Source organism: Bufo bufo, chromosome 4 (assembly GCF_905171765.1).
Source record: "Bufo bufo chromosome 4, aBufBuf1.1, whole genome shotgun sequence".
NCBI lineage: Eukaryota > Metazoa > Chordata > Amphibia > Anura > Bufonidae > Bufo > Bufo bufo.
The window spans coordinates 477,682,009-477,696,677 of NC_053392.1; the positions used below are offsets into that span (position 1 = coordinate 477,682,009).

The following is a 14,669-nucleotide window of genomic DNA, read 5'->3' on the forward strand; positions in this document are numbered from 1 at the left end:
TACGGCCACACAGCGGGGCGTAGAGGGAAAGGTGTGCCGTATGGTTTTTGGAAGCCAGATTTTTATGGACTGGTTTATTTACACCATGTCCCATTTGAAGCCCCCTGATGCACCCCTAGAGGAGAAACTCCCTAAAAGTGACCCCATCTAAGAAACTACACCCCTCAAGGTATTCAAAACTGATTTTACATACGTCGTTAACCCTTTAGGTGTTGCTCAAGAGTTATTGGCAAATGGCGATGAAATTTGAGAATTTCATTTTTTTGCCTAATTTTCCATTTTAACCCATTTTTTCCACTAACAAAGCAAGGGTTAACAGCCAAACAAGACTGTATCTTTATTGCCCTGACTCTGCTGTTTACAGAAACACCCCATATGTGGCCGTAAACTACTGTACGGGCACACAGCGGGGCGTAGAGTGAAAGGTGCGCCGTTTGGTTTTTGGAGGGCTGATTTTGCTGGACTGTTTTTTTTGACACCATGTCCCATTTGAAGCCCCCCTGATGCACCCCTAGAGTAGAAACTCCATAAAAGTGACCCCATCTAAGAAACTACACCCCTCAAGGTATTCAAAACTGATTTTACAAACTTTGTTAACCCTTTAGGTGTTGCACAAGATTTAATGGAAAATAGAAATACAATTTCAAAATTTCACTTTTTTGGCAGATTTTCCATTTTAATATTTTTTTTCCAGTTACAAAGCAAGGGTTAACAGCCAAACAAAACTCATTATTTATGGCCCTAATTCTGTAGTTTACAGAAACACCCCATATGTGGTCGTAAACTGCTGTACGGGCACACGGCAGGGCGCAGAAGGAAAGGAATGCCATACGGTTTTTGGAAGGCAGGTTTTGCTGGACTGTTTTTTTTTACACCATGTCCCATTTGAAGCCCCCCTGATGCACCCCTAGAGTAGAAACTCCAAAAAAGTGACCCCATTTTAGAAACTACGGGATAGGGTGGCAGTTTTGTTGGTACTAGTTTAGGGTACATATGATTTTTGGTTGCTCTATATTACACTTTTTGTGCGGCAAGGTAACAAGAAATAGCTTTTTTGGCACCGTTTTTTTTTTTGTTATTTACAACATTCATCTGACAGGTTAGATCATGTGGTAATTTTATAGAGCAGGTTGTCACGGACGCGGCGATACCTAATATGTATACAATTTTTTTTATTTATGTAAGTTTTACACAATGATTTCATTTTTAAAACCCAAAAAATGTTTTAGTGTCTCCATAGTCTAAGAGCCATAGTTTTTTCAGTTTTTGGGCGATTATCTTAAGTAGGGTCTCATTTTTTGCGGGATGAGATGACGGTTTGATTGGCATCTATTTTGGGGTGCATATGACTTTTTGATTGCTTGCTATTACACTTTTTGTGACGTAAGATGACAAAAAATGGCTTTTTTTACACCGTTTTTATTTTTATTTTTTTACGGTGGTCATCTGAGGGGTTAGATCATGTGATATTTTTATAGAGCCGGGCGATACGGACGCGGCGATACCTAATATGTATACTTTTTTTTTATTTATGTAAGTTTTACACAATGATTTCATTTTTGAAACAAAAAAAATGATGTTTTAGTGTCTCCATAGTCTAAGAGCCATAGTATTTTCAGTTTTTGGGCGATTATCTTGGGTAGGGTATGATTTTTGCGGGATGAGATGACGGTTTGATTGTTACAATTTTGGCGTACATGCGACTTTTTTGATCACTTTTATTACCTTTTTTGGGAAGTAAGGTGGGCAAAATTTCAATTTCATCATAGTTTTTTATTTTTTATTTTTATGGTGTTCACCGTTCGGGTAAAGTAACATAACCGTTTTATAGATCAGGTCGTTACGGATGCGGCGATACCAAACATGTGTAGGGAATTTTATTTTTTTCATTTTTTATCAGTGATAAATGTGTTTTTTGATTTTTACTTTTTTTTCACTTTTATTCACTTTTTTTTGACCCAGACCCACTTGGTTCTTGAAGATCAAGTGGGTCTGATGTCTGTATAATACAGTACAGAACAATATATATTGTACTGCACTGTATTTTACTTACACTGAACAGATCTATGCCTTTCAGCACAGATCTGTTCAGCACCATGGACAGCAGGACGCCTGAGAGGCGTCCTGTTGCCATGGGAACCTTCCCCGTCTGCTCAGAACTTCGCAGACGGGGAAGGGTAAGGAGGGGATCTCTCGGGGGGCTGTCTAAGGGCTCTCTCCCTCTCCATCGGGGGGCTGCAAAGGCACAGCAGCCCCCCGATAGGAGAGGGAGGGAGCTCCCTGCGCTGTTAACCGTACGGACCGCTGTATGGAAAGGGTTAAACGGCTGACATCGCATCGCAGATGTCAGCCGTTTATACCAGGGTGCCAGCAATGTGCTGGCACCCTGGTATCCCCACTGAACACCAATGAATTTTCAAGGGGAGGCGGGCGGGGGATCGCGATCCCGCCTGCCGCACCGCCCGCCTCCCGCACCGCCCACACCGCCCGCAACCCTCCCCCTGCACCTCCCGCCACCATAAAAATCATTCGGGGGTGCAGGGGGGGGTGAATAAAACTTTTTTTAGGCACAGCAAGTTTCTGATCCCCGCGGTCAGGGACCGCGGGGACCAGAAACTGCAGAAATCGCAGCAAACCGCAGGTCTGAATTGACCTGCGGTTTGCCGCGATCGCCGACATGGGGGGGTCACGGGACCCCCCCGCGCATTTAGCCTAGGTGCCTGCTCAATGATTTGAGCAGGCACCGGGTTCCGATCACTGCCGGCCGGGCGGCAGTGATCGGAACAACACATGACGTACCGGTACGTCATGTGTCCTTAAGTACCAGGACATCATGACGTACCGGTACGTCATGTGTCCTTAAGAGGTTAAACTGTGGCCAGAGATGTACACTTAGGCTAAGTTCACACAGCAGATTTGTCACACGCAAACCGGTGCGTCAATCTGCTTCAAAATTACGCATGAACTTTAGTCCAATAGACTTGAATGGGATTACGGAGACCCGTTCACACTTCAAACTTTATGCATGCGTATTTTCACATGTGTAATTTTGCGTAAATTCACACTTTATTTGTGCTATAAAAAGTTGCTCTGCATTGCGTTTTCATTTTCTATAAAAAGGCCCATTAAAATCTTCTGCACCAGGCCCATGATGCTCTTAATCCGGCCCTGGTGGCGGATAAGAGATGTGTGCCTGGTCCGGACCTGAATGTTGGTGATCTGGTGTGGTTGTCTACCAAGAATATCAAATTGAAGGTTCCCTCCTGGAAGTTGGGTTCTAGGTTTATTGGGCCTTACAAGATCCTGTCTGTCATCAATCCTGTTGCCTACCGTCTTGATCTTCCTCAGACTTGGAAGATCCATAATGTTTTTCATAAGTCCTTATTGAAACCTTATGTTCAACCTATTGTACCCTCGCCTTTGCCTCCTCCTCCGATTATGGTTGATGGAAATCTTGAATTTCAGGTCTCTAGGATTGTGGATTCTCGTCTTGTCCGCGGTTCCCTCCAGTACCTCGTTCATTGGGAGGGTTATGGTCCTGAGGAGAGGATGTGGGTCCCAGTGACGGACATTAAGGCCTCTCGTCTCATCAGGGCTTTCCATAGGTCCCATCCTGAGAAGGTGGGCTCTGAGTGTCCGGAGTCCACTCCTAGAGGGAGGGGTACTGTCACAGCCAGACAGCTGAGAAGCGCTCACAGGAGCTTCTCAGATCCTCCTCCTTGAATTTCTTTGTTTTGGTTTAGTTTCTCATCTCGTTAGTCTATCTCAGCTGTCATGCAGTTGGACTGATTGCTACCCTTTAAGTTCCTCCCCATAATGCAGTAGTGTGCGGCTGATACAACTTCCTGGAGTGTGTGTGCATGCTGTTCCCAGTTCCCAGTTCCCAGTCCTCAGTCGTCTGTCGTCTGCAAGATAAGTGCTGTTTATGTATTTATGATTTTGTCTTTTCTGGATCCAGGTGACCCTGACTCCCTCCGTGTCAGTGTAGGGAGCCGGTGGTCGTGTCCCTTCACTATTGTAGGGTCTTCAGGTAATAGATAGCCGAGGAACGTGGATATGCGGCCATCCACCTTTGGGGTGTTCGCATAGGCTGAGCAGTGAGGGAGAGCGGCAGGTCTATTGCAGGGGTCTCCTTTTGTTCCTTAGTTGTGGATCCAGAGAGACATTGTTTATATGGTATTGTCTTGTTTCCTGTACACCATCCGTGACACAACCCCACACATGAATGGTCTCAGGATGCTTTACTGTTGGCATGACACAGGACTGATGGTAGCGCTCACCTTTTCTTCTCCGGACAAGCCTTTTTCCAGATGCCCCAAACAATCGGAAAGAGGCTTCATCGGAGAATATGACTTTGCCCCAGTCCTCAGCAGTCCATTCACCATACTTTCTGCAGAAGATCAATCTGTCCCTGATGTTTTTTTTGGAGAGAAGTGGCTTCTTTGCTGCCCTTCTTGACACCAGGCCATCTTCCAAAAGTCTTCGCCTCACTGTGCGTGCAGATGCGCTCACACCTGCCTGCTGCCATTCCTGAGCAAGCTCTGCACTGGTGGCACTACGAACCCGCAGCTGAATCCTCTTTAGGAAGCGATCCTGGCGTTTGCTGGACTTTCTTGGACGCCCTGAAGCCTTCTTAACAAGAATTGAACCTCTTTCCTTGAAGTTCTTGATGATCCTATAAATTGTTGATTGAGGTGCAATCTTAGTAGCCACAATATCCTTGCCTGTGAAGCCATTTTTATGCAACACAATGATGGCTGCACGCGTTTCTTTGCAGGTCACTATGGTTAACAATGGAAGAACAATGATTTCAAGCATCACCCTGCTTTTAACATGTCAGGTCTGCCATTTTAACCCAATCAGCCTGACATAATGATCTCCAGCCTGAGTTAACAAGACGATTACTGAAATGATCTCAGCAGGTCCTTTAATGACAGCAATGAAATGCAGTGGAAAGTTTTTTTGGGATTAAGTTAATTTTCATGGCAAAGAAGGACTATGCAATTCATCTGATCACTCTTCATAACATTCTGGAGTATATGCAAATTGCTATTATAAAAACTTAAGCAGCAACATTTCCAATTTCCAATATTTATGTAATTCTCAAAACTTTTGGCCACGACTGTAGATTACAGAAATAACTTTACAATTGTGGACTGTTTCACTAGGATATTATCTTACACTGGCATAGGGTATGAGCATTTCTGGCATCTGTCTAATTCCTACCAAACCTGGTACGAGATATAGAGGGCCCTGGGGGGAGGAGCCGTTGCATACATACTACAGTGTTAACAAGGTGCAGCAGAAGAGAGCTGCCAGTCCTCACCTCACCTCACCTTACCGCACACTAGTCAAAGATGACTGATTCTAAGCAAACAGGTAAAAATGATCATCAACTATTAATGGAAATCATGCATTCAACTACCAAAACTTCACCTGAAGACTTGCTGATGAATTATAAGGCGATGCTGTATCCGAGTGTTATTTGCAGTGTGGAGATGTTTCAAGCACTGGAAACTTTTGAGGCCAGAGAAGATGATTTATTGATTGCAACCTATCCTAAAAACGGTAAGTAGTGTTAGAATGATAATGATATTAGGAATTTGTTTCCAGCTATAGAGCATTTTTTTTAAATAATAACCTGTTATATTATTATACCATATAAGCTAATTTTTAGCATAAGTGCTATATACAGTATTCCCACACATAAAGTCATTCACTGAGTTATAATACATAGAGCGCTAAAATAAATACAGTAACATACAACACATTTGAAATAAGTAAGCATATTTGAACATTTGCTTCTCGCATGCCTTTCTAGTATACCTATGATGCGTAATAATGCTAAAATGTGGCAAAGTAAATGAAACGTCACATCTTAAGCTATGTAACGATGTTGACTTTTCCTCTTATAAGCCGAGAAATTCAGATTTTGCAAATTTCCATCATTTTCCAAATTTTCTGTCAATTTGGGATTTTTTTATAAACAAAGATAAAACATATTTACCACTAATATGAAGTATAATATGTCATGAAAAAACAGTCTCAGAATGACTTGGATAAGTTAAAAGCATTCCATATTACCACTTAAAATGACACGTCAGATTCGCAAAATTAGACATGGTCAGGAAAAGGGGTAAATGGCCTGGCCTGGAAGTGTTTAAACAGAACAGGACAATTCAAATCATAATAAAGCAATGGTGTGAACTCTACGTAGATTGTGCTCATTGATGTTGTAATATATGCTTGGAGTTATTTTCTCCTGCGCATTATTTTATACAGGGCGTGGATGAGATTTGTAAACAGTGGATTTTCCGTACTCAGTTCTTTCTGCCTGTACCAATAAGGGCTCATGCCCACGAACGTAAGGGCTCCTTGCCAGTGCTGCTGACCGCAAATTGCGGTCCACAATTCACGGGCACCGACCGTGGGGCAGCTGCATGCGGATCGCGGACCAATTTACTTGAATGGGGTCCACGATCCGCATCCGACTTTTTTGCATGCACTACTATTGTGCGGTGCGGAGGCACGGCCAGAAACACCACGGAAGCACTCCGTAGTGCTTCCGTGGGGTTCAGATGCATGCTTTTGCACCGCATCTCTGGGTTTGCGGACCTATTCAAATGAATGTGTCCGCATCCGTGATGCGGGGTGCACATGACCAGTGCCCCGTGTATTGCGGACCCACCGTATGAGGGCCACAATACAGACATGGGGGGGGCAACGGCCGTGTTCATGAGTCTTAAGACTGAATGGATAACTGGCTTAGGTCTTCCCCGTCACATCCTTAAGGCTGGGTTCAGACCTGAGCGTTCGAGATGGAGCGCTCTGTATGCGCGATTGTATGCGCGTTTACAGACGCAGCTCCGGAACAAGCGAACGCCCATTGTCGCGCGTTCCCGCTGAAGTCTATGTACGGGAACGCGCGACAAGACGCCCCAAAGAAGCTCAAGAGCTTGTTTGAGCGTTGGGCGTTTTACAGCGCGATCGGACGCGCTGTAAAACGCCCAGGTAAGAACCCTTCCCATAGGGAAACATTGGTTCTTGCCTGTTGAGCGTTTTACAGCGCGTAGGAACGCGCTGTAAAATGCTCAGGTCTGAACCCAGCCTTAAGCTTGTAAAAGAGCGGGATCTTGACATAGGGGCCACTTAATATGGTGGATTTGGTGATCTCTGTAATGGGGACACCCCTTTGCTCGGTATTCTTTCCTTTGAGGGATATCTGGCTTTCACTGTGTTGAAGACCCATAACTGGGGCTCCACAGTTATTTTGCATATTACTGTTTCCCAGGGAGCTTTGCACTTTGGATTGCTGTGTCGAGACTCTTAAATGAGGCTCCACAGTGTTTTCTGTAGCTGGTCTCCCTAAGATCAGCCATTGTTTTGTACAAACAGAAATGGGTTGTCTCTGATAAGGCACCTTTAAATGATAACATTTTCTGGAAGCCATCACCAGAACAGTTTATGGAAGAAGTCTCTTGACTTAGGCCTCATGCACACGGCCGTTGTGCGGCCGTTCCGTGCATTAGGGACCGCAATTTGAGATCCTAGAAACGTCCCTGCAGCATGGTGCACCTTATTATTTTCTAAACAATGCCTGATATATACCACTGTATGGCACATATATCAAAGGTATCTGTTAGGGAATACTCTAATGTATAGTCTAAACATGATCTGAACAAAGCCTAACACCCCATGAACATGACAGTATCCGCCTTGTGCAAATTTCAGATCTGCAAAATACTGCTATCTTTTTTGTGAGAACTTGTAATGGACATACGGATATGGACAGAACACGGTGTGCTTTCGCATATATATATATATATATATATACACACACACACAACACATACTGTATACTGCATAACACACATACACTATATATATGTGTGTTTATAAAAATATGTGTGTGTACCTATGTATGTACACTCAGTATATGTATCTGTACTGTATATATGTGTGAGTGTCTTTGAAAAATATTCACACTGACACATACATACAGTACATATAGACACACACATACTGAGGGGGCAGGTAGATCAGTACAAATTCTCACCAGATTATCACCTTCTTCTTCTGTCTTCCTCCAGCTGCCCTTCTCAGCAGTTATTGGACCCTATGCCATATCTCTATATACAGTGTGACCTAGTCTGTAAACAGCACTACTCTCCTGCTGCGGAGGGCACCACCCCCTCCACATGTTGATTAACCCTACACTCAGTTGTGTAGCTAGAAATGACTGGGCCCCACAGCATATTTTTCAATGGGGCCACCCTCCCACAGTAATTTTTTAGCGACCCCTTCCTTTCATGCCGCCCTCATTCCTGTGGCTAGTAAAGATCGCTCTCTCAGACCAGGCCCGGCAGCTGTTCCATCCGTTTTCTACACTGTCTATACTGTCACTGTATATCATTTCATTGTGTAATACTGTTGAGGGGGCCCTGACAAAATCCTTTAGTCCTCCTCCTCCTGGATTCGCCCCTTCTGGGTCAGGGCCCCAAAGCAGCCGCTTCCCCTGCTTCCCCTATAGCTGCGCCCCTGCCTACGCTGGCTGATGATTAAGGGACTAACTATCACTGTTGTTCAGTTGCCTGCCTGCTCGCTTCCACCAAAGGGTAGGCAGCAGAACCTGGAAGGTTTTCGCTCTAAAGCCTCATTCACATGTACATGAGTATTGTAACGTCTATATTATTCGTCAAACTCATTTTGACAGCTGCCACGTCCCTTTTATTGACCTTTGATTGACCCCCCGCTTCATCATTCCCCTCCTCCCTCACCACCTGGGCGACCTTAGCTGGTGGAATGATTGATAGGATTATTCAATCATTCCCCCACCAGTCCTAAGGTATAAGACCCCATGTATCCCGGTGTATTGCATGTGTCCCTATATGTAGCACAGTGTTTTACTACATTGATTAAGTATGGCTGTGTGTCTCTTCATTTGTGTAGAGAGGTCTGCCCCTGTGAGCTACATAAAGCAGAATGAGTAGTATGTCTAAGGGCTGAAGCTGTGTACTCAAAAGTATCACGCCCATAGGCGTGACTTTGGCAGTAATTCAATTATGTTTTAATATCTTTAATGATTAAATCATAAAAAAAAACTGATATGACAAAATTAAAAAGTTTTAAAAGCTTTATTATTTATCAGCAGTTTATATTAAGTATACAGTCAGGTCCATAAATATTGGGACACCGACACAATTCTAACATTTTTGGCTCTATACACCACCACAATGGATTTTAAATGAAACGAACAAGATGTGCTTTAACTGCAGACTGTCAGCTTTAATTTGAGGGTATTTACATCCAAATTAGGTGAACGGTGTAGGAATTAGTGTTTCAGGCAATATTATCTGCTCATATTCAGCCAAATGCTTCAGAACTCATTGGACGGCGCTTCACAGTGCAGATGGACAATGACCCAAAGCATACTGCAAAAGCAACCAAAGAGTTTTTTAAGGGAAAAAAGTGGAATGTTATGCAATGGCCAAGTCAACCACCTGACCTGAATCCGATTGAGCATGCATTTCACTTGCTGAAGACAAAACTGAAGGGAAAATGTCCCAAGAACAAGCAGGAACTGAAGACAGATGCAGTAGAGGCCTGGCAGAGCATCACGAGGGATGAAACCCAGCGTCTGGTAATGTCTATGCGTTCCAGACTTCAGGCAGTAATTGACTGCAAAGGATTTGCAACCAAGTATTAAAAAGTGAAAGTTTGATTTATGATTATTATTGTGTCCCATTACTTTTGGTTCGTTAACAAGTGGGAAGCACATATGCAAACTGTTGTAATTCCTACACCGTTCACCTCATTTGGATGTAAATACCCTCAAATTAAAGCTGACATTCTGCAGTTAAAGCACATCTTGTTCGTTTCACTTCAAATTCATTGTGGTGGTGTATAGAGCCAAAGAATTTTAGAATTGTTTCGATGTCCCAATATTTATGGACCTGACTGTATATCACACAATACTATCTCTTTAAAGCATAGGAATAAAATAATAAAATAATAACAAGCTTTTTAATGGTACAGCAATTATTACTATAATGCATATCATTCTTATTACAGCATAATATTTGCTGAATTAAAAACAGTTCTCTTTTAATTCAACTTCAGCATATTGAGCACAGAGATGACCCTTTACACACTTCACTTATCTCCTGACATATCAGGATGGAGGGACAGGGGTGAACTGTGAAGATTAGATAGGCTTCCTTATCTTCTGAAGTAGCAGAATGCATGGTGGTTAGCATTAATTAGCTTTTTTTTTCTTTTTATTACAACTCAAGCAAAATATATGATGTACACAATCAAAACATAAAAGCTTATATAGTAATTGTTCAAATAAGCTCTGCATTTCTGCTTATAAACACAGCACAATTTAGAAGTTTCTTTTACAACATAGAAATTCATTTTTACAAACTCTGAAACTAGATTATCATTTCTTACTTAACCCCTTAAGGACACAGCCTTTTTTACACCTTAGGACCAGGCCATTTTTTGCAAATCTGACCAGAGTCCCTTTAAGTGCTGATAACTTTAAAACGCTTTGACTTATCCAGGCCGTTCTGAGATTGTTTTTTCGTCACATATTGTACTTCATGACACTGGTAAAATGAAGTCAAAAAAATTATTTTTTTTGCACCAAAAAATACCTATTTTAACAAAAATTTGAAAAAATTAGCAAATTTCAAAGTTTCAGTTTCTCTACTTCTGTAATACATAGTAATACCCCCAAAAATTGTGATGACTTTACATTCCCCATATGTCTACTTCATGTTTGAATTGTTTTGGGAATGATATTTTATTTTTTGGGGATGTTACAAGGCTTAGAAGTTTAGAAGCAAATCTTGAAATTTTTCAGAAATTGACAAAAACTAAATTTTTAGGGACCAGTTCAGGTCTCAAGTCACTTTGCGAGGCTTACATAATAGAAACCACCCAAAAATGACCCCATCTAAGAAACTACACCCCTCAAGGTATTCAAAACTGATTTTGCATACGTTGTTAACCCTTTAGGTGTTGCACAAGAGTTATTGGCAAATGGGGAGGAAATTTGAGAATTTCATTTTTTTGTCTAATTTTTCATTTTAACCCATTTTTTCCACTAACAAATCAAGGGTTAACAGCCAAACAAGACTGTATCTTTATTGCCCTGACTCTGCTGTTTACAGAAACACCCCATATGGGGCCGTAAACTACTGTACGGCCACACAGCGGGGTGTAGAGTGAAAGGTGCGCCGTTTGGTTTTTGGAAGGCAGATTTTGCTGGACTGGTTTTTTGACACCATGTCCCATTTGAAGCCCCCCTGATGCACCCCTAGAGGAGAAACCCCCTAAAAGTGACCCCATCTAAGAAACTACACCCCTCAAGGTATTCAAAACTGATTTTACATACATCGTTAACCCTTTAGGTGTTGCACAAGAGTTATTGTCAAATGGCGATGAAATTTGAGAATTTCATTTTTTTTGCCTAATTTTCCATTTTAACCCATTTTTTCCACTAACAAGGCAAGGGTTAACAGCCAAACAAGACTGTATCTTTATTGCCCTGACTCTGCTGTTTACAGAAACACCCCATATGGGGCCGTAAACTACTGTACTGGCACACAGCGGGGCGTAGAGTGAAAGGTGCGCCGTTGGTTTTTGGAGGGCTGATTTTGCTGGACTGTTTTTTTGGCACCATGTCCCATTTGAAGCCCTCCTGATGCACCCCTAGAGTAGAAACTCCATAAAAGTGACCCCATCTAAGAAACTACACCCCTCAAGGTATTCAAAACTGATTTTACAAACTGTGTTAACCCTTTAGGTGTTGCACAAGATTTAATGGAAAATAGAGATACAATTTCAAAATTTCACTTTTTTGGCAGATTTTCCATTTTAATATTTTTTTTCCAGTTACAAAGCAAGGGTTAACAGCCAAACAAAACTCATTATTTATGGCCCTGATTCTGTAGTTTACAGAAACACCCCATATGTGGTCGTAAACAGCTGTACGGGCACACGGCAGGGCGCAGAAGGAAAGGAACGCCATACGGTTTTTGGAAGGCAGATTTTGCTGGACAGTTTTTTTTTACACCATGTCCCATTTGAAGCCCCACTGATGCACTCCTAGAGTAGAAACTCCAAAAAAGTGACCCCATTTTAGAAACTACGGGATAGGGTGGCAGTTTTGTTGGTACTAGTTTAGGGTACATATGATTTTTGGTTGCTCTATATTACACTTTTTGTGCGGCAAGGTAACAAGAAATAGATTTTTTGGCACGTTTTTATTTTTTGTTATTTACAACATTCATCTGACAGGTTAGATCATGTGGTAATTTTATAGAGCAGGTTGTCACGGACGCGGCGATACCTAATATGTATACAATTTTTTTTATTTATGTAAGTTTTACACAATGATTTCATTTTTAAAACAAAAAAAATGTTTTAGTGTCTCCATAGTCTAAGAGCCATAGTTTTTTCAGTTTTTGGGCGATTATCTTAAGTAGGGTCTCATTTTTTGCGGGATGAAATGACGGTTTGATTGGCATCTATTTTGGGGTGCATATGACTTTTTGATTGCTTGCTATTACACTTTTTGTGACGTAAGATGACAAAAAATGGCTTTTGTTACACCGTTTTTATTTTTATTTTTTACGGTGGTCATCTGAGGGGTTAGATCATGTGATATTTTTATAGAGCCGGTCGATACAGACGCGGCGATACCTAATATGTATACTTTTTTTTTATTTATGTAAGTTTTACACAATGATTTCATTTTTGAAACAAAAAAAATCATGTTTTAGTGTTTCCATAGTCTAAGAGCCATAGTTTTTTCAGTTTTTGGGCGATTATCTTGGGTAGGGTATGATTTTTGCGGGATGAGATGACGGTTTGGTTGGTACTATTTTGGCGTACATGCAACTTTTTTGATAACTTTTATTACCTTTTTTGGGAAGTAAGGTGGGCAAAATTTCAATTTCATCATAGTTTTTTATTTTTTATTTTTATGGCGTTCACCGTTCGGGTAAAGTAACATAACCGTTTTATAGATCAGGTCGTTACGGACGCGGCGATACCAAACATGTGTAGGGAATTTTATTTTTTTCATTTTTAATCAGTGATAAATGTGTTTTTTGATTTTTACTTTTTTTTCACTTTTTTTAACTTTTTTTTTGACCCAGACCCACTTGGTTCTTGAAGATCCAGTGGGTCTGATGTCTGTATAATACAGTACAGAACAATATATATTGTACTGTACTGTATTTTACTTACACTGAACAGATCTATGCTTTTAGCATAGATCTGTTCAGCACCATGGACAGCAGGACGCCTGAGAGGCGTCCTGTTGCCATGGGAACCTTCCCCGTCTGCTCAGAACTGCGCAGACGGGGAAGGGTAAGCACAAGGCTGAGGGGGGCTCTCTGGGGGCTCTCTCCCTTTCCCATCGGGGGGCTGCAAAGGCACAGCAGCCCCCCGGTGGGAGAGGGAGGGAGCTCCCTGCGCTGTTAACCTTTTCCATACAGCGGTCCGTACGGACCGCTGTATGGAAAGGGTTAAACGGCTGACATCGCATCGCAGATGTCAGCCGTTTATACCAGGGTGCCAGCAATGTGCTGGCACCCTGGTATACCCACTAGAAACCAACGATTATACAAGGGGAGGCGGGCGGGGGATCGCGATCCCGCCTGCCGCACCGCCCGCCTGCCGCACCACCCACATCATTCGGGGGTGCAGGGGGGGTTAATAAAACATTATTTTAGGCATATAAAGTTTCTGATCCCCGCGGGGACCAGAAACTGCAGAAATCGCAGCAAACCGCAGGTCTGAATTGACCTGCGGTTTGCCGCGATCGCCGACATGGGGGGGTCAGGGGACCCCCCCGCGCATTTAGCCTAGGTGCCTGCTCAATGATTTGAGCAGGCACCGGGTTCCGATCACTGCCGGCCGGACGGCAGTGATCGGAACAACACATGACGTACCGGTACGTCATGTGTCCTTAAGTACCAGGACATCATGACGTACCGGTACGTCATGTGTCCTTAAGAGGTTAATCTTGACTAAAAACATCTAAAAAATTTTTTATAGGATATGCCGCTTGCTAAATGGTATAGTATAAATACACAATAATGGCCGCCATATTAAGAGATTGTATCCTGCAATTGATTACACTGATAACTATAAGATTCACAGTTTCTTTTTTTAAAAATATCTAAATTCTTTAGGGAATATCATTGCAGCTGGTTTAAATCCATAGCTATTGTAAAGGGGGAATATTAATCACCAATATTTATGCAAATATCAATAATTAATATTCATAAATAGGAGGAGCCATCTATTGGCGACTCCGCCTATTTATACCTTTATATTAATAACAATAATACAATACTTTGCCTTTACCTTACGCTAATCACTAAGCTAGCTGCATGCGCCTTACTAAACTAACTATCGCTAATAACCACACATTACACACATAGTTATAAATAAAACAGTATTTATTAATACACTAGGCACGCAATACACTAACAATACAGCACTAAACTACACTACACGGTTCCCAAATTCCACCCACAAACTAACTATACAATACACTCACACATAAATATTAGCAGTCCACCCACCTAGTTCTACTTACTGTCCCTATGGGGTACGACGAGGGTTAACGGTGGCACTGCAGGGGTGTA

At 42.2% G+C, this 14,669-nt stretch overlaps 1 protein-coding gene across 1 annotated transcript in view; it reads left to right on the plus strand.

The window, feature by feature from the left end:
- The first annotated feature begins 5,341 nt into the window (after positions 1-5,341).
- LOC120998721 (sulfotransferase 6B1-like) overlaps positions 5,342-14,669 on the plus strand; it is a 240,696-nt gene continuing 231,368 nt past the window's right edge. Inside the window, exon 1 of the mRNA XM_040429509.1 lies at positions 5,342-5,568. Coding sequence (XP_040285443.1) covers positions 5,358-5,568 — 211 coding nt within the window. The 5' untranslated portion in view covers positions 5,342-5,357. The remainder of the gene's footprint in view (positions 5,569-14,669) is intronic.